Here is an 18,827-nt window from a genome sequence, read left to right on the forward strand (position 1 = left end):
TCAACAGAACTGGCAAGAGTAATTCAGTGTGTCAGAAGGCCTGGACTGTTGTGATGTTAGGGGTAGGGCTGGGATGATATGATATGGCTTAAATGTTTTTTTTCTTCAAAATAAGCTTTGTTGCACAATTTAAAGGTAAATACACTGCATTTCAAACAGTCGGTAATAATCTAATGAATTCAGGGCTTTGTCAAATTATACCTTGGCTAAATATAAGCCTTCAACCATAAGACCCACTAATTATTTTATCAAAATAGTATAACCTGCTTTTTTCTATAATCACTGATCTGGCTTTCAAGTCTGTCTATTAAAATTCCCCCTTTATGTTATTACTTTCTTTTTTTTTACCAGACCGATGCAGAACTTCTGGTAGCAGGCATAGAAAATGAAAACAGGTCTCATAAACAATCTCTCAAGCACATGCTCACCCGCTCGTATATAGACAGCTAATCTTTATATTTCAAATCTAGCCAACGTGGCTCTATTTGCTTGCTAATACTGTAGAACGGTACATCCTCCTGTCTGTCTCGGACTGTTTGAACAACAGCCTGTTCACGTTGTTTAGAACATTGAAATCAAGTGGCCTACCTGCATAAGAAGATTATTTCTCAGAATGAGTTCCCAATTCCTTATAGAAATGTTTTTTAAATTTTATTATTCTCATTGCACGTTCATCAAACACAGACTAGACAGCTATCACAAGTCTATGGCCAAAATGCTGCTGGCGGCACCGCGTGACAAACTAAGCATTCATGTTAGTAGGGTCTGCTCTGTGATTAATTTTGGGAGTCCAGATGTAAAAAGGGTATTGTTTCAAATGTTAAGTTCTCCTCTATTACAGTAAAATAATGTCTTAATGTGTTTTGGTGTCCAAATCACAAAATATCCAATTACATTTGAAGACCAAAAGAACACTATTCTGTTTTAAGAAAAAAATGTAAGTTTATGCAAATTGACATCATTTGCCTACATGTCAATGTGTAGGTGATAGCCTATGCATATTGGCTACACCCTCATGTCCACACCGATGCTGACATGAGGGAGGCACCAGAAAATGTAGCCAGACTTTTAATTACATATAAACAGTGGGGGAAAAAAGTATTTAGTCAGCCACCAATTGCAAGTTCTCCCACTTAAAAAGATGAGAGAGGCCTGTAATTTTCATCATAGGTACACTTCAACTATGACAGACAAAATGAGAGAAATAAATCCAGAAAATCACATTGTAGGATTTTTAATGAATTTATTTGCAAATTATGGTGGAAAATAAGTATTTGGTCACCTACAAACAAGCAAGATTTCTGGCTCTCACATACCTGTAACTTCTTCTTTAAGAGGCTCCTCTGTCCTCCACTCGTTACCTGTATTAACTGCACCTGTTTTGAACTTGTTATCAGTATAAAAGACACCTGTCCACAACCTCAAACAGTCACACTCCAAACTCCACTATGGCCAAGACCAAAGAGCTGTCAAAGGACACCAGAAACAAAATTGTAGACCTGCACCAGGCTGGGAAGACAATCTGCAATTTTGCAGGGCTCTGGCAGTGCTCCTCCTGCTCCTCCTTGCACAAAGGCGGAGGTAGCGGTCCTGCTGCTGGAATGTTGCCCTCCTACGGCCTTCTCCACGTCTCCTGATGTACTGGCCTGTCTCCTGGTAGCGCCTCCATGCTCTGGACACTACGCTGACAGACACAGCAAATCTTCTTGCCACAGCTCGCATTGATGTGCCATCCTGGATGAGCTGCACTACCTGAGCCACTTGTGTGGGTTGTAGACTCCGTCTCGTGCTACTACTAGAGTGAAAGCACCGCCAGCATTCAAAAGTTACCAAAACATCAGCCAGGAAGCATAGGAACTGAGAAGTGGTCTGTGGTCACCACCTGCAGAACACTCCTTTATTGGGGGTGTCTTGCTAATTGCCTATAATTTCCACCTGTTGTCTATTCCATTTGCACAACAGCATGTGAAATTTATTGTCAATCAGTGTTGCTTCTTAAGTGGACAGTTTGATTTCACAGAAGTGTGATTGACTTGGAGTTACATTGTGTTTAAGTGTTCCCTTTATTTTTTTGAGCAGTGTGTATATATATGTATATGAAAAAATAATTAAATTCCATGTCAATTTACAATGCACGATAATGGTCCTATTACATATGTGTTCCCGGGCAATGACGTTATCTCTACCGCAAACTTTTACAGACACAGAACGCAACTACAGTAACATGTCGATAGCGACAATTGATCACTTTTAAGAATGCCGGTCTGTACCTTTTTCCGACAGTAGAATTCTGCTCCGGCATAAAATGTTTGTTTTTTTTCAAGACAATAAGCATCGCTGATTGATATGCTGCAGTTTATTTTATAGTAGCTAGATGTTTTATTTTTCCTAATTGTCTTGGGAAGTCTAGGTACCAGGCAAGCAGGCTGCATTGCAGCAGCTTGATTATTTGATTGACCGTTCTCGTTGCCTAGTGATGGACTTTAGTCCTGCTTCAGAAGCATCATTCCTTTATAGACCAGTAAAATTTCCAGAGGGATTTTTCTTAACGTTAAGGATCCCAACTTAATTTTAATGTTTAAACGTTCACACCCCTAATATGAAACCAGCGTTTCTCATCTTCTATTGGTTTTCAAATCAACTTTCTTTCATTTCACCAGCAAAAGGCATGATCCTAGTCATATTAGAATCATTGTTGGATCTTTAGATCTCCCCTCTTTCAAAGTTTCAAACAGATATTTTCATCTCTGTCACATAAAACTGTTCACATGTGCGGTGCGCATTTGAGAGCGGTGTTTTACTGCTAATTGCATTTTGGAACGTTCACACGTATAGTCAACTGCCATGTACTCCTTGCTTCGCTTATATTGTGAAGAAATATTTGATCAACTTTAAGTTAAATGTTCTAATCTGTTGCATCAGCCTTATTTTTTTTTTTAATGTAAAGTGGTATGATTTGGGGATATAGCGTCCCTCAACTGTCCCAGAGTCAGTTTGGAATATTTATTTCTCCCACAGAATGACAAGCCAAATTATGTTTTTAACATAGTGGTGCAGCCAAGTCCAAAATGTGGCAAAGCGCCCCTCTTACGTTCTTTGGGGAGAGCCCTGCAGACATCGAAGAAGATAAAAAAGTCATAGCAGCACAGTTATAAAACGTCTATTTTCTGCCACAGTGTAGTGTAGAAGCAGGAGAAGAGGTGAGGGCTCTGTGTAGTGTAGAAGCAGGAGAAGAGGTGAGGGCTCTGTGTAGTGTAGAAGCAGGAGAAAGAGGTGAGGGCTCTGTGTAGTGTAGAAGCAGGAGAAAGAGGTGAGGGCTCTGTGTAGTGTAGAAGCAGGAGAAAGAGGTGAGGGCTCTGTGTAGTGTAGAAGCAGGAGAAAGAGGTGAGGGCTCTGTGTAGTGTAGAAGCAGGAGAAAGAGGTGAGGGCTCTGTGTAGTGTAGAAGCAGGAGAAAGAGGTGAGGGCTCTGTAGTGTAGAAGCAGGAGAAAGAGGTGAGGGCTCTGTGTAGTGTAGAAGCAGTAGAAAGAGGAGGACTGTCAATGTTGTGTTGAAGCAGGAGAAAGAGGAGGACTGTCAATGTTGTGTTGAAGCAGGAGAAAGAGGAGGACTGTCAATGTTGTGTTGAAGCAGGAGAAAGAGGAGGACTGTCAATGTTGTGTTGAAGCAGGAGAAAGAGGAGGACTGTCAATGTTGTGTTGAAACAGGAGAAAGAGGACTGTCAATGTAGTGTTGAAACAGGAGAAAGAGGAGGACTGTCAATGTTGTGTTGAAGCAGGAGAAAGAGGACTGTCAATGTAGTGTTGAAACAGGAGAAAGAGGAGGACTGTCAATGTAGTGTTGAAACAGGAGAAAGGAGGACTGTCAATGTAATGTTGAAGAAGGAAAAAGAGGAGGACTGTCACTGTGTTGAAGCAGGAGAAAGAGGACTGTCAATGTTGAAGCAGGAGAAAGAGGAGGATTGTCAATGTAGTGTTGAAGCAGGAGAAAGAGGACTGTCACTGTTGTGTTGAAGCAGGAGAAAGAGGAGGACTGTCACTGTTGTGTTGAAGCAGGTGAAAGAGGACTGTCAATGTAGTGTTGAAGCAGGAGAAAGAGGAGGACTGTCACTGTTGTGTTGAAGCAGGAGAAAGAGGACTCACTGTTGTGTTGAAGCAGGAGAAAGAGGACTGTCGATGTAGCGTTGAAACAGGAGAAAGAGGACTGTCGATGTAGTGTTGAGAAAGGACTGTCGATGTAGCGTTGAAGCAGGAGAAAGAGGACTCACTGTTGTGTTGAAGCAGGAGAAAGAGGACTGTCGATGTAGCGTTGAAACAGGAGAAAGAGGACTGTCGATGTAGTGTTGAGAAAGGACTGTCGATGTAGCGTTGAAGCAGGAGAAAGAGGAGAACTTGTGTTGAAGCAGGAGAAAGAGGAGGACTGTCAATGTTGTGTTGAAGCTGGAGAAAAAGGTGAGGGCCCTCAATGGAGTGTTGAAGCAGGAGAAAGCACTTTAGAGTCTAACCTCCAGCTCTGCTGACCAAGGGGTCAGTCTCAGTAAAAACGTCCCCATTGGGAACCCATAAAAGACCACATTCTTCACCCGTCTACTGGGTCAGTGCGATGAACCCTGCCTCTGTTGGGATAGTCTGATGCAGGCTAAGAGTAACATCTCTAACCTGTGTGTGAACCCACCCACCCTCTCCAAGCACCAATCATAGTTGAGAATAGTCAGCTAGCTAGCAAGCCAATGCTTTTTGCTTTGTCTAATGCCTCAAGTGCGTGGTTCCTAGTTACATGACCAATCACTGCTGTCAGGTGACATTGGTGCCTGGAACGGCTGTCACCAAAACAACCCACATCAAAGACTGTTTATGTAGACCTTTAACATGGCTGCCATGTGCACCGTGTTTATGCTGTTGAAATTGAACGGATAATACATTTCCAATGAGATATTCAAGCAAAATAAGGAACGTACGTCACTTTGCCTGAAAATGCCACATTTACACTTACCACACTTTTTGAAATTTTGCTGTTCCTTGATAGCAGATCAACTTTCTATCCAATAGGCCTTTAGCATTTGCAATTTGGCTCCTGGTGAGCTGCTCTTCCACTGTAAGCAGTGCTGTGAGGATGACGTGGGCTTTATTTACCTAGCCTCCCAGACAAAACAATGTCAAAGTGAAACTCAATCGATGAGGTCATTTCATTACTCATGTAGGTAATGCTGAAGCAAGATAACTGTTCAACATTGCATCAATAGCTTTGAAAAAATCTGACCGCCCCCAGGGTAGACCCTGTTTATAGAGTGCCAGGAAGGGACCCCTGGGGGGGGTGGACAGACTGCACACATGGTGTGTATTTATGGGGTTGGAAGGAAGAGAGCCAGGGTTTGTTGTGTTCAGTGTAAAAGAGCGGGAAACGGATGCTGCAGGATCCAGCATTGGACTAGGGCCTCGGCCTCTCTACAGTACCTTACAGTGCATAGACTTACTCATATGTGATGAATTAGAGCTGTTGGCTTGTGGAGAGAGGCCCCTCTGTGTGACGCACACACAGACTGATAGCAGATGCTGTGCAGCTTTTGAACGGGGTGGAAGGCGGAGGAAATGAGGCCTGTGTTTTGGAATGGATGTTATTGTGTTTCCTCTTAGGGTTCTGTGTCGTCTGTGTTCCTCTCCCCACTAAGAGATGAGAGCTCAAGAACACACAGATAATGCATTGAAGACTCTCTGCCAAAACCCCTAGAGGAACTGACTGAGGACTCAATAACACACTTACTTAGCCCCTGTGCCAAAACCACCCCAGAATCCTTGAAGACAACCTGATAACACAATTACGTCAAGAAACACAGCATCTGAATACTGATGTTGTCTATAATAATATAGGCCTGTGGTATTATATAATATAGTTATTACATGATTTTTTTTAAAGTGGGAAGAGAAGCTTCAATAAATAGTGTTCTACTAAGCCAGTCACTGATACAGTACACAGTGGAAACCATATAGGAAAACGTAGTAGGTTCTTATTGACCCTCCCATGGGCATTACAGGCACCAACATACACACTCAGTTATAGCGGAGGGGAAATTGTACTTGGTTAAGTTATTAGAAAAATAATTGTAATATCAATTTAATATGAAACTGTTTCACACCACTAACATCAAAGGCTGGTTTCATTCACAATGTGTGAATTTACAATGGAGGTTTGGAGTTGTAGATTAGATTATCCTAAAATAGTGTGGAGTTTATTGTTCTAGATAGCTCAAACTAGGTCAGCACACTGTGTGGATCATAGAATCTTTGTTTATCTCTGTAGTAGTAGTTGACCCCTTTGCCACTTTGTGCTGCTTAATGTGAGCTTGGAGTGTGTGGGGCTTTGGGGGACGGGGCCAGAGAACAGGGGTGGAGGCAGAGGTTTGCTGCGTGTCGCTTTCCTTATGCCAGGAGGAGAGGGGAGCAGTGTTCCTCTGACTGTGTGTCGCTGGCTCTGGGATATAAATAGCTGTCTTTGAGTAGGAGAGCTGCAGAGGGAGGACCATGGCGCCAGGGCAGAGCTGAGTGCCAGGCAGCGTTCCTGGGTAGTGGAGAGAGGGAGGAGGGGCAGGCGCCAGGGCAGAGCTGAGTGCCAGGCAGCGTTCCCGGGTAGTGGAGAGAGGGAGGAGGGGCAGGCGCCAGGGCAGAGCTGGGTGCCAGGCAGCGTTCCCGGGTAGTGGAGAGAGGGAGGGGCAGGTGCCAGGGCAGAGCTGAGTGCCAGGCAGCGTTCCCGGGTAGTGGAGAGAGAGGGAGGAGGGGCAGGCGCCAGGGCAGAGCTGAGTGCCAGGCAGCGTTCCTGGGTAGTGGAGAGAGGGAGGAGGGGCAGGCGCCAGGGCAGAGCTGAGTGCCAGGCAGCGTTCCTGGGTAGTGGAGAGAGGGAGGAGGGGCAGGCTCCAGGGCAGAGCTGAGTGCCAGGCAGTGTTCCCGGGTAGTGGAGAGAGGGAGGAGGGGCAGGCTCCAGCCCAGCCTTCTGCACACACTCTGGTGAAAAATGCATTATGAAGGAGAAAAATATTGAGGAACTCTATGTATAATTTATTCATAAGAGCTCGGAAGCGACCTCTCCACATGCAGACAGGGCAGTGGATACTAAAGAGAATAGGGCTAATCTAGTAGCATGGCGATTCAGCAGGAGGGAACTGGGTAAGAGAGGCCATACTAAGCTTACAGCAGAATAGGCCTCACTATGAAAACACTGCAGATGGTTTAGTAAGGCATCACTAGCTCACTGCAGAGTTGGCCTTTACTATAAAACCACTGCAGAGTGTTTAGTAAGGCATCACTAGCTCACTGCAGAGTTGGCCTTTACTATAAAACCACTGCAGAGGGTTTAGCAAGGCCTCACTAGCTCACTGCAGAGTATGTAAAAAGGGTTTCATGCTAGCACCTAGCAGTGGGTTCAGAAAGTCCTCCCATACTAGCATACCACTCCCTGCCAGGACACTAGCACACCACTCCCTGCCAGCACACCACTCCATGCAGCACACTAGCACACCACTCCCTGCTAGCACACACCTCCATGCAGCACACCGCTCCCTGCTAGCACACCACTCCCTGCTAGCACACCACTCCATGCAGCACACTAGCACACCACTCCCTGCTAGCACACCACTCCATGCAGCACACTAGCACACCACTCCCTCCAAGCACATCACTCCATGCAGCACATCACTCCCTGCTAGTGCTAGCACACCACTCCCTGCAGCACACAAGCACACCACTCCCTGCAAGCACTTCACGCCCTGCAAGCACTTCACGCCCTGCAAGCACTTCACGCCCTGCATGCACACCACTCCCTGCAAGCACATCACTCCCTGTAGCACACTAGCACACCACTCCCTCCAAGCACACCACTCCCTCCAGCACACTAGCACACCACTCCCTCCAAGCACACCACTCCATGCAGCACACTAGCACACCACTCCATGCAGCACACTAGCACACCACTCCATGCAGCACACTAGCACACCACTCCATGCAGCACACTAGCACACCACTCCATGCAGCACACTAGCACACCACTCCATGCAGCACACTAGCACACCACTCCATGCAGCACACTAGCACACCACTCCATGCAGCACACTAGCACACCACTCCATGCAGCACACTAGCACACCACTCCATGCAGCACACTAGCACACCGCTCCATGCAGCACACTAGCACACCACTCCATGCAGCACACTAGCACACCACTCCCTCCAAGCACACCGCTCCCTCCAAGCACACCGCTCCCTCCAAGCACACCGCTCCTCCAAGCACACCGCTCCCTCCAAGCACACCGCTCCCTCCAAGCACACCGCTCCCTCCAAGCACACCGCTCCCTCCAAGCACACCGCTCCCTCCAAGCACACCGCTCCCTCCAAGCACACCGCTCCCTCCAAGCACACCGCTCCCTCCAAGCACACCGCTCCCTCCAAGCACACCGCTCCCTCCAAGCACACCGCTCCCTCCAAGCACACCGCTCCCTCCAAGCACACCGCTCCCTCCAAGCACACCGCTCCCTCCAAGCACACTGCTCCCTGCATGCACACCGCTCCCTGCAAGCACACTAGCACACCACTCCCTCCAGGCACACCACTCCATGCAGCACACTAGCACACCACTCCCTCCAAGCACACCACTCCCTGCAGCACACTAGCACACCACTCCCTGCTAGCACACCACTCCATGCAGCACACTAGAAGACCACTCCCTCCAAGCACCCACTCCATGCAGCACACCACTCCCTCCAAGCACACCACTCCCTGCAGCACACTAGCACACCACTCCCTGCAGCACACTAGCACACCACTCCCTGCTAGCACACCACTCCATGCAGCACACTAGAAGACCACTCCCTCCAAGCACACCACTCCCTGCAGCACACTAGAAGACCACTCCCTCCAAGCACACCACTCCCTGCAGCACACTAGCACACCACTCCCTACTAGCACACCACTTCCTGCTAGCACACCACTCCCTGCTAGCACACCACTCCCTGCTAGCACACCAACACTGTGTAGTATGTATGTTCGGCAGGGTAGGGCAGCAGGGCTGTTGTCCAGACGTGCCATATCCCTGAAGACATTCCTCAGCTGTTACCGGGAGTCATGAAAGCAGAGATGTTTGTCTCCTCCTGTCCAACAGTAAAAAATAAATAAATAAATGTTTTACGGGCATTCCACAATTTCGCCCAACCTAAATTATTCTGCTCATGTTTTTGACATCAAGACATTGGTTTCATTTAGGAATGTATTTTGTGTGAATAAGGGATTAGCTACTTTTCAGGATTGTATTCAAATCTTGCTTAGACTTGCTTCTGTAGGCCTGTCTTTCACCCGCATTGGCCACTATAGTATCTCTCTCACCCTATGGATATGGCAGAGCATTGAAACCCCCTACTCTTCCAGGGTGGAGAGTGGGTCTGGAACAGGGGCATTATCCTGCGCTCTTCCTCACCTTTTGAAACCAGAGTGCAGGTGTAATTGTTGATATTGGGTAGTGTGATGTACTGCTAATGGGATCAATGTGTGGCGGGTGGAAATGTGTTTTCTGTGGAGGCGAGTGGCCCGGTGCTAATGTGTCTCTTTCATCTCCCTCTCTATCTCGCTCACTCTCTCCTTTGGCAGACGGTCGATGACGATGCGATGGAAGCGTGAATGAGGTTTGGCGTGGCGATAGCTGAACGATGCCCAAGGGTGGGGGTTCAAAAACCCCCCAGCTGGAAGACTTCCCACTCAACACTGACATGGTGGAGAAGCAGGGTGGGAAGAAGGTAAGAAACACACGCATCACACACGTACTGACACACCACAAATCTATACACACACACACACACACACACACACGCCCCTTACCACTCCCACTGCGGAGTCCTGCATCGAGGGGTCATGTCCTCATTACACAGTACAAATCATTATGGACATTAATAAGCAGCTTGATGGGAGTTGGCATTCAACTGGCTAAGAGCCCATTGTTGCTTTTTGGGGGGATTATTTCTTATGACTGAGGTCCTATTTTGGGTTTAGGCTATGGTGACATTTCTACAGTAGAAGAAAAAGCTTGTTGAGAACACTTACAATACAAGTTTGCAAAGTGCACTTTTGTCAAACTTTGAAAAATTATTTTAACCTACGTGAATTATTGCGTCATTTGCAATTTATACACGTGTCCCGCTCTCTAAAACATTCTTTGCTACTATATTGAATGTCCTATGAATAACATCACACAACCCTCCCCTTTAAACACGGACGTGCTTTCTGTTTTTCTAGATGTAGCCTAGAGCCAGGGAAATGGCTGTATATGTAGTGTTGCATCAGCTTAATGACTAATGATATAGCATAGGTTATGTGCGTTAGCCAGCCAGCTATATATGGCTCATCTGAATAGGTAGTCCAGGTTTTATCTATGAACTAATCTTCTTTATTTTTTACCAAAGAAGTGGAGGCTGCTGGCACTGTGTGGCAAATTTATATCCTCATGCATCAAACGCAGCGTTAAGTTGCTGGGCAGGCAGGCCAGGGCATTCTGCTGCAGTCAGCCTGACACTGAGACTCTCTACTCTTTCAGACAAAACAAGAGAGTATAGTTCCTAGAGATTTTCACCCTAGATTCTATGTTAGACCACTGAAATCATTTCCCAGAAGTGGATTCTAATGAACAGAGCTGTTAATTAGATGTGAACAGAGAGTTGTAATGGTAACGTAATAACAGGTGTCATTTCCTGTGTTATTGTTTCTCCACATGGTTGTGATACTAGGGATTAGGTTGTCATTTCAGTGGTGTTTTCCCCTAGGTAGTGGGGAGAGCTGTCCCTTCAAATGGCAGCTAAAGCCAGCCTGTGTTTTTGTGAACGTGTGGCTTTTTAATGCTGGCAACGGTGAGCTTTCGACGCAGAATGATGACATCATGGTAATCGTGGTTCAGCAGCAGTGAACCCGGAGGTGCAGTTTACACGCGTGTCAGCTATGTACAACCTTCCTCACAGAATTGCATCAGACTCTGGGAGGGAGAGGAGGAGCGAGAGCATTGCTAGGAGACCAGTAAACACGGTTTCTCATGAAGGCAGCCTTGAAGCTGTGGCTCATAGCTGTCTTCATTCAGCTCTTTTTTTCTGCCTAGCGCTAACGCCTCTGTCTGTCTTGACAAGTTGTTTTGTGTGTGTGTGCCTGTGTCAGCTGTCTGTATACTGTGTACTGTCTTTCTGTTTGGAAATTCCTCCTACATGTAGACCTATGTATATTGTCTCTCGTTCCCTCCCTCCCTCTCGCTGGTGTACAGAGTTACTGCTAAGCCCAGCTCGAAGCAGCAGGAAGAGCTTGCTGTGTGTCTACACTGTACTGTAAGAATGACATCATAGTCTCATGACTGTAGGAGGGCTGGGGGCTGGGACTTGCCAGGGTGGGCTGCAGAGCGTGCCACTGTGCAGTGTGCAGCAGTGGGAACTAGCCTGAGAAAGAGCGAGCGTTCTGCTACATGCCACCTTTTTATCTGACTTGGTCCTGCATCCCAGCTCTGTGGTAAACAGCCACCTACACAGAGCTCTTTAATGAGCCTTCCTTACCACAGTCAGCACCCGGCCAACAACTCAGCTGCTCTGGCCCTCCTGTAAATCTAATGGTTAGAAAAACAGGCATTACATAAGGTTGTATTTGTTTTATAATCGTTTGCAATGGTTTTAATTGTAGCAATCATTGAAATCTGAGTTCAGAGTTCTTTTAACTTTGACTACAAACTTAAAACACCAAGTTGCAGTTTACTAGCCTGATATTTGAGTATACAAGCAGGATATTGCATAGAGGAGAGATTTATTTTCCTGTCTTTGGAACACTGTACACTGAAATCCTTGCTCTCCTTAGAGCTTAATGTGAGAGCAGAGCAGACAAGCCTGAGCAGACGTGCTGCATGGCCCTTTAACAGCAGTCTTTTGAGGGAGAGGCAGCGCTGTGCTGTATAGACAGAACGTCTGCCGAAGGGAGAGCAGGCCGCTTGCTGACGGAGGGAAGGGGTCTTCTGATGGGATCCAGTTGCCGTGGACCACAGACACCTGCGGTGTCACCTCTCCTTCCAGCTCTCTCTTCCGATCTGGGTCTGTCTGTGCTGCTCTGCTGCCCGAGCGCCGAGACGAAATTCCATGGAAAAGTCACGCTCTGCAAATCCCCTAATCTCTGGAAGTCTCGGGGCAGACAGAAGCACACTGCAGTGTAAAGCTTTGGGATACGCAGCTGCCACCTGCCTGTCTCTCTTTGTGTCCTTCTGCCAGTGTGTCCTGTCCTAGATGGGCTGTGTCCCTGTGTCTCTGTCTGTCCAGGCTCTGTCTTCTCCCAGTGCTAAGGGAAGTCTCCAACATTAGGGAAGGTCTACAAATGGTGTTTAGAGCATTAGTGGTTAGAGCATTGGTCCGGTAACTGAAAGGTTGCTAGATCGAATCCCCGAGCTGAGAATGTAAAAATCTGTCCTTCTGCCCCTGAACAAGGCCACTGTTCCTAGGCCGTCATTGTAAATAAGAATTTGTTTTTAACTGACTTGCCTAGTTAAATAAAGGGTCAATTTAAAAAAAATATATAAATTAAAAAGTCCCTTTTTCAGGACCCTGTCTTACAAAATTAATTCGTAAAATTCCTAATAATAACTTCACAGATCTTCATTGTAAAGGGTTTAAACACTGTTTCCCATGCTTGTTCAATGAACCATAAATAGTTCATGAACATGCACCTGTGGAACGGTCGTTAAGACACAAACAGCTTACAGGCGGTAGGCAATTAAGGTCACAGTTATGAAAACTTAGGACACTAAAGAGGCCTTTCTACGGACTCTGAAAAACACCAAAACAAAGATGCCCAGGGTCCCTGCTCATCTGTGTGAATGTGCCTGAGGCATGAGGACTGCAGATGTGGCCAGGGCAATACATTTCAATGTCCATACTGTGAGACGCCTAAGACAGCGCTACAGGGAGACAGGACGGACAGCTGATCGTCCTTGCCGTGGCAGACCATATGTAGCAACACCTGCATAGGATCGGTACATCTGAAAATCACACCTGCAGGACAGGTACAGGGTGGCAACAACAATTGTCCGGGTTACACCAGGAACGCACAATTCCTCCATCAGTGATCAGACTGTCCGCAATAGGCTGAGAGAGGCTGGACTGAGGGCTTGTAGGCCTGTTGTAAGGCAGGTCCTCACCAGACGTCACCGGCAACAACGTCGCCTACAGGCACAAACCCACCGTCGCTGGACCAGGTAGGACTGGCAAAAAGTGCTCTTCACTGACGTTGCGGTTTTGTCTCACCAGGGGGGATGGTCGGATTCACGTTTATCATCGAAGGAATGAGCGTTACACCGAGGCCTGTACTCTGGAGAGGGATCAAGGTGGAGGGTCCGTCATGGTCTGGGGCGGTGTGTCACAGCATCATCGGAGTGAGCTTGTTGTCATTGCAGGCAATCTCAACGCTGTGCGTTACAGGGAAGACATCCTCCTCCCTCATGTGGTACCCTTCCTGCAGGCTCATCCTGACATGACCCTCCAGCATGACAATGCCACCAGCCATACTGCTCGTTCTGTGCGTGATTTCCTGCAAGACAGGAATGTCCGTGTTCTGTCATGGCCAGTGAAGAGCCCGGATCTCAATCCCATTGAGCCTTGAATCGGAGGGTGAGGGCTAGGTCCATTCCCGGGAGGAATAGGAGGAACTTGCAGGTGCCTTGGTGGAAGAGTGGGGTAACATCTCACAGCAAGAACTGGCAAATCTGGTGCAGTCCATGAGGAGGAGATGCACTGCAGTACTTGCTGCAGCCGGTGGCCACACCAGATACTGACTGGTGTATCTGACTGTTATTTTGATTTTGACCCCCCTTTGTTCAGGGACACATTATTCCATTTCAGTTAGTCACATGTTTGTGGAACTTGTTCAGTTTGTCTGTTTTTGAATCTTATGTTCATACAAATATTTACACATGTTAAGTTGCTGACAATAAACACAGTAAGAGGACGTTTCTTTTTTTGCTGAGTTTAGCTGTGCAATACGGTGTTCATGTTTTCTTTCTTATTTGCCAGGATAAAGTATTGTCAAACAAGACTCCTAAATTGGACCGCAGCGATGGCGTCAAAGAGATGAAAGAGAAGGCATCCAAGAGGAAGCTTCCCTTCACTGTTGGAGCCAATGGAGACCAGAAAGATTCTGACTCAGGTAAGACTGGAGGGGATGTGACGTGACATCACTTCCTCAGCCTTGCAGCCAGGAGGTGTAGTTTTGCATGCTGGAAGAATGAAATTATATGACATTTTATTGGTTGCATACACATATTTAGCAGCTGTTACAAAGGGGTGTAGTAAAATGCTTGCGTTCATAGCTCCAACAGTTAAATAATATCTAATAATACACATATCTAAAAAGTAAAAGAATGGGATTAAGAAATATTAGGGCGAGCGTTGTCGCAGTCCAGAGTATAAATGTGGGTGGGATGGGATGTAATAGTCAATATGGATAGAATATGTAGTATATCTGAAGAATAGTATATGTACAGCAATAGTTAAATCGGATACGCCTTGACTAGAATACAGTATATACATAGGAACTTGGTAAAACGGTATGTAAACATTACTTAAAGTGACCAGTGTTCCATGACTCCATGTACATAGGGCAAAAGCCTCTCAGGTGCATGGTAGTGTAACCGGGTGGGAGCCATCTCGTGAAAGTGACTTAAGTTCAGGCCAGGGTACTGGGCAGGGGCCAGCTAGTGGTAAATATTGAACAGCCTGATGACCTTGAAATAGAAGCAGTTTTCAGTCTCTCTGTCTCAACTTTGATGCACCTGTACTGACCTCGCCTTCTAGATGGTAGCGGGGTGAACAGGCCGTGGCTCGGGTGACTGAGGTCCTTGATGAGTTTCTTGGCCTTCCTGTGACACCGGTTGCTGTAGGTATCCTGGAAGGCAAGCGGTGTGCCCCCGGTGATGCATTTGGCTGACCACACCACCCTCTGGAGGGCCCTGCGGTTGTGGACAGTACAGTTGCCGTACCAGGCGGTGATACAGCCCGACAGGATGCTCTCAATGGTGCTTCTGTAAACGTTTGTGAGGGTCTTATGGGCCAAGCTAAATTTCTTCAGCCTCCTGAGGTTGAAGAGGTGCTGGGCTGAGAGGTGTGATGGAGGAGCTCCTGCAGGCAGTGTTTCTTTATAACCTCAAACAAGAAGGCTGTGTGCCATGGTTTAACTTGGTTCAACTGTCCATCATTGGGAAAAAGAGAAAAAAGGCCACACGGAACATGGGCCAATTAAGTGAGGATTTGTCAATCACGAGGGCCTGGAAAGGTTTGACACTCACTTGTGTTATTCTTTAATAAGAGAGAAAGGGGGAACTACTGTTCCAGCTTGTTTGGCTTGAGCTTTGAGGATCTTGAAATGATTTGTTGATGGTCTGTAATAACATGTACTCTAATGGAATCCACATCTGTGTGCTGGGCTATTGGGTTGGTTTGAAATGCTGCTGTGAACTTCCGCTGTTATTTCTTTGGGTAATATGGAGTCCAACCCATTGTGTACATTTCTCTCTTTTTTTGTTTTGTTGACGTGTGTTGGCTTTTTGCAGGAAACGTTTGAAAATGGTATTTCTCTGTTTTGAAGAGATATTGAATGTAGAACTTGTGTTCTCAGTGCAGCTTGAGTGACCAAATCAGGAGCGTAGTAACTTTCCCTTGTCATCACTGTTTAGTCACAGCTATAGTGGCTTGGTTTTGTATTTGTGTGTATGCTGGTGGTAGTGGCCCTGTAACCTTTTCGCAGGCTGTTGGCAGAGAAAGGTTGCCTCCCACCTCAGTTTCTCCCCTCCCCCTTTCTAGAACAGTGCCCTGATTGTCTATTGTCATGCTAATGTTAGGGTGGAGTCTCTGCCTCAACAGCAAGGCTGGATGTCTCTCACATTAACTAGACTGTCATTTATACACTTTCAGGTTGCGTTTGTCTTCGTGTTCCCTGCCTGTTATCCTTCTCAGTGTCTTTTCCATCCACATGTCTTAAATCTGGCTGTACAATGGAAACATTCATTTAAATGGTTCATCCTTCATTGTGTTAGTTGTGTCTCCATGCCGCCTTATTTAACGTATACACACTGTAGTGTGTGGGTGGGTGGTTTCACACACACACACTTCCCCTCTTCTGTTGTCTTGGCCTTGATAGCTAGTTCCTTTCATGCTGTGTTATTGTCTCTACCCTATGGAATTTGTTAAGTACTTTACAGCCGGCCCTATCCCCTCCCTCTGACGTTGATGGTGTCTTTCTGATGATACTGTATCTCCCCTTGATATGGTGAACTCTCCTTCTACGGCCCTACATTGTGGGGATAGAGTCTAGACTGTGGCCCAGTAGGCCCGTGTATGGAGGGTTTGTGTGCCCCTTGGCCTGCTCCCTTGTGCCAGCAGAAAAGCCACAAGGATTCCAGGAGTGAACTTTGAGAAGTGCAGGCTGTACAGTCCTCTCCTAGTGGACTAGTCCTCTCCTAGTGGACTAGTCCTCTCCTAGTGGACTGGGCTTCGTATGACCCTCTGCAGGAGAGAGAGCCTTCACATTGCTCCACCCTCCTCACCCTGAGTGGGAAAAAAACAACACAGAGCGCGAATGATGAAACAGAAACCTCCTTAATGACGTCATAGCCAATTTCTCTCAATCTGCCTTGAGGTTATTGCCGTCAGTCCAGCGTGGCTCCTCTCCTACTCAGAGCAGGAACTGCAGGTCTATTGTTTTCACTGTGCAGCGAGCTGCTGGGAGAATACACTCCCTGTGCTTCCAGCTCCTCGCGCTAGTGTGCTGATGGTGAGTTCAGACTGAGGCTATGCTCTATTTTTGCATAGGATCTATAACACGACTTACCATAGTTGGCCTATGAGCGAGTGTTTTGAAGCTATAGCTTGAGGCAGCTAGTGTTGAATTTGTAGCATAACATTGGCTTTTGAGAAATGTACGGCGTGACTACTTTTGATTGTGTTGTTCAGCTATGAAAGATGAGCAAGTCAGACCCTTCACATCCCCTTATTATTTGGATAGTTTTGATGGGAACAGACTGAGGACACAGGGAGCTCATCGAACATGGACTAGGCTACATACTCCATTTGAAATGCGTAGTTCATACTGTTGGTCCTTTTGTAGACAGGGATTTGCATGGTTCTGCATTTGTGTTGTCTTTGCACTCTCCGAACCCACAAGGTGACCGTGTTCCTACAGTGTTAGTTATCTAGGACGAGTACTACCCTGTCAGTACTTAAAGTGAAGTCAGTGTGTGTGGTTGTGCCTTATCTGAGTGCATAACATCCATTTCTATGGTCCTAACAGGGCACTCGATCTCTACTGAAGGTTTTCTCCCCGAGGCATCTGTTAGATGAACGATGTAGCTAATTGCAGGGATTGCTCTGTTATCTTGAACACACCGGTGTTGACAGTTTACAAGACATTCTTCTAGAGATGGTAGCTTGTGTAGCAAGCAGATGGTTGTTGTAACCTGTATTGGTGTAGAGCCCATCCACAGGCCTTGCAGCAGGAGTGTAGGAGTCATGGCCAGGGCTGCTCAGCAAGGGGACTGCTCTGGATAAAGCTATGAGGAGCGGGAGACAGATAAGAGACAGTGATGAGTGCAGATCAGCTACTTGCAGGCTAGCACACACATCATCACCTTCACGATATGGCAGGAATACAGGATGCCTGTCTTATCAGCAGGTGCAGCAGGTGCTGCTTTCAGTAGGGACGGGGGGACGGGGGGCTGCTGGCTTGAGATCTTCTCCACCGCATCCCAAATCAGCCCTGTCTGCCTGCTGCACACCACTATTATTCAGATCCCTGGAGGGAGAAATGTTTTTAATGTTTCATCTCCCATCCTTTGGAAGATCCATGAATTATTCACTGTTACTTGACTTGAAATCAGATTTGGTCCGGGTTCAGTTGTTTTGGAGCTTGAGTCTCCACTAGGTATATTAGATAGGCTAGTAGTTGCACTCTGTCCAAGCGTTCTGAAACGGTTCCATTGTTTCTCCAGACCACCTTTGACCCCTTGTGTGTACTGTAGCCTACATCAGGATGGCCCAGTCTACTCTGTACATGGAGATGAGGTCCAGCAGTAAGCGGCAGTAGGTAGGCCAACACGGTGTGAGAGAGAGCCCTTCGGTAGTCTGCCGATCTGTCCCGCTCTCTGATTATGACAACTGAAGGATGTTGTTCTGCACCAACACTCCTCTGCTCTCGTCATCGTAGCCAAGCACAAAACAAAGCAGTGACACAACATCCTGTGGGCACTTCCAGTCTCTTATTCCTTCATTTCCTGTTTGCTGGCTGTGTCTGACTGGGCTGCTTGACAGCAGAGCTCTCTCTTCTCTCCCTGTCTTCTGAGTACGAGGGAATTGCCTCTCACTGTCCCAGGCCATGACATTCTCCTGGGGGTAATCCCCATACAGAAGCATGAATGTGTCTGGCTCCTGTGTGACTGGGTGGTGGTGGTGTTGGCATGTGTGGTCATAAGCGCTAGTAGTGTTCATGCTTTGTTTTCAGTTTCGATCTCAGTTTAAGAATGAAGACAGAGTTGTGGTGCTAATATATTTACACATTGACCATGAGATCTCACCCTGCCTAGTCGTCCCACTCGTGTCTTCACAGTTGATTCCCATGTTCTACGTAAGTTAACACACAGGAAGGCCAGTCCTACATACACATTGCAGTAAAGCAAACGGAGCTCATCTGGTCTACCTCTAATAATAATTGTCTCCCACGGGGCAGGAACCCCAACTGACAGAACTGGTCGGAATATATTCATAGCTGTCACTCAGAGAAAGACAGGCTGTTAGCATGT

The 18,827-nt window shown here is 46.9% G+C and overlaps 1 protein-coding gene across 7 annotated transcripts in view; it reads left to right on the plus strand.

The window, feature by feature from the left end:
- LOC112249124 (ankyrin repeat domain-containing protein 11) overlaps nucleotides 1–18,827 on the plus strand; it is a 144,207-nt gene that overhangs the window by 105,559 nt on the left and 19,821 nt on the right. For all 7 annotated transcript variants that reach the window (XM_024418783.2, XM_042320949.1, XM_024418782.2 and 4 more), the window contains 2 exons: nucleotides 9,626–9,771; nucleotides 14,053–14,185. In XM_024418783.2, the coding sequence (XP_024274551.2) occupies nucleotides 9,685–9,771; nucleotides 14,053–14,185 (220 nt within the window). In that variant the 5' untranslated portion in view covers nucleotides 9,626–9,684. The remainder of the gene's footprint in view (nucleotides 1–9,625; nucleotides 9,772–14,052; nucleotides 14,186–18,827) is intronic.

The sequence above is a fragment of the Oncorhynchus tshawytscha genome, linkage group LG04 (assembly GCF_018296145.1).
Source record: "Oncorhynchus tshawytscha isolate Ot180627B linkage group LG04, Otsh_v2.0, whole genome shotgun sequence".
Classification (NCBI taxonomy): domain Eukaryota; kingdom Metazoa; phylum Chordata; class Actinopteri; order Salmoniformes; family Salmonidae; genus Oncorhynchus; species Oncorhynchus tshawytscha.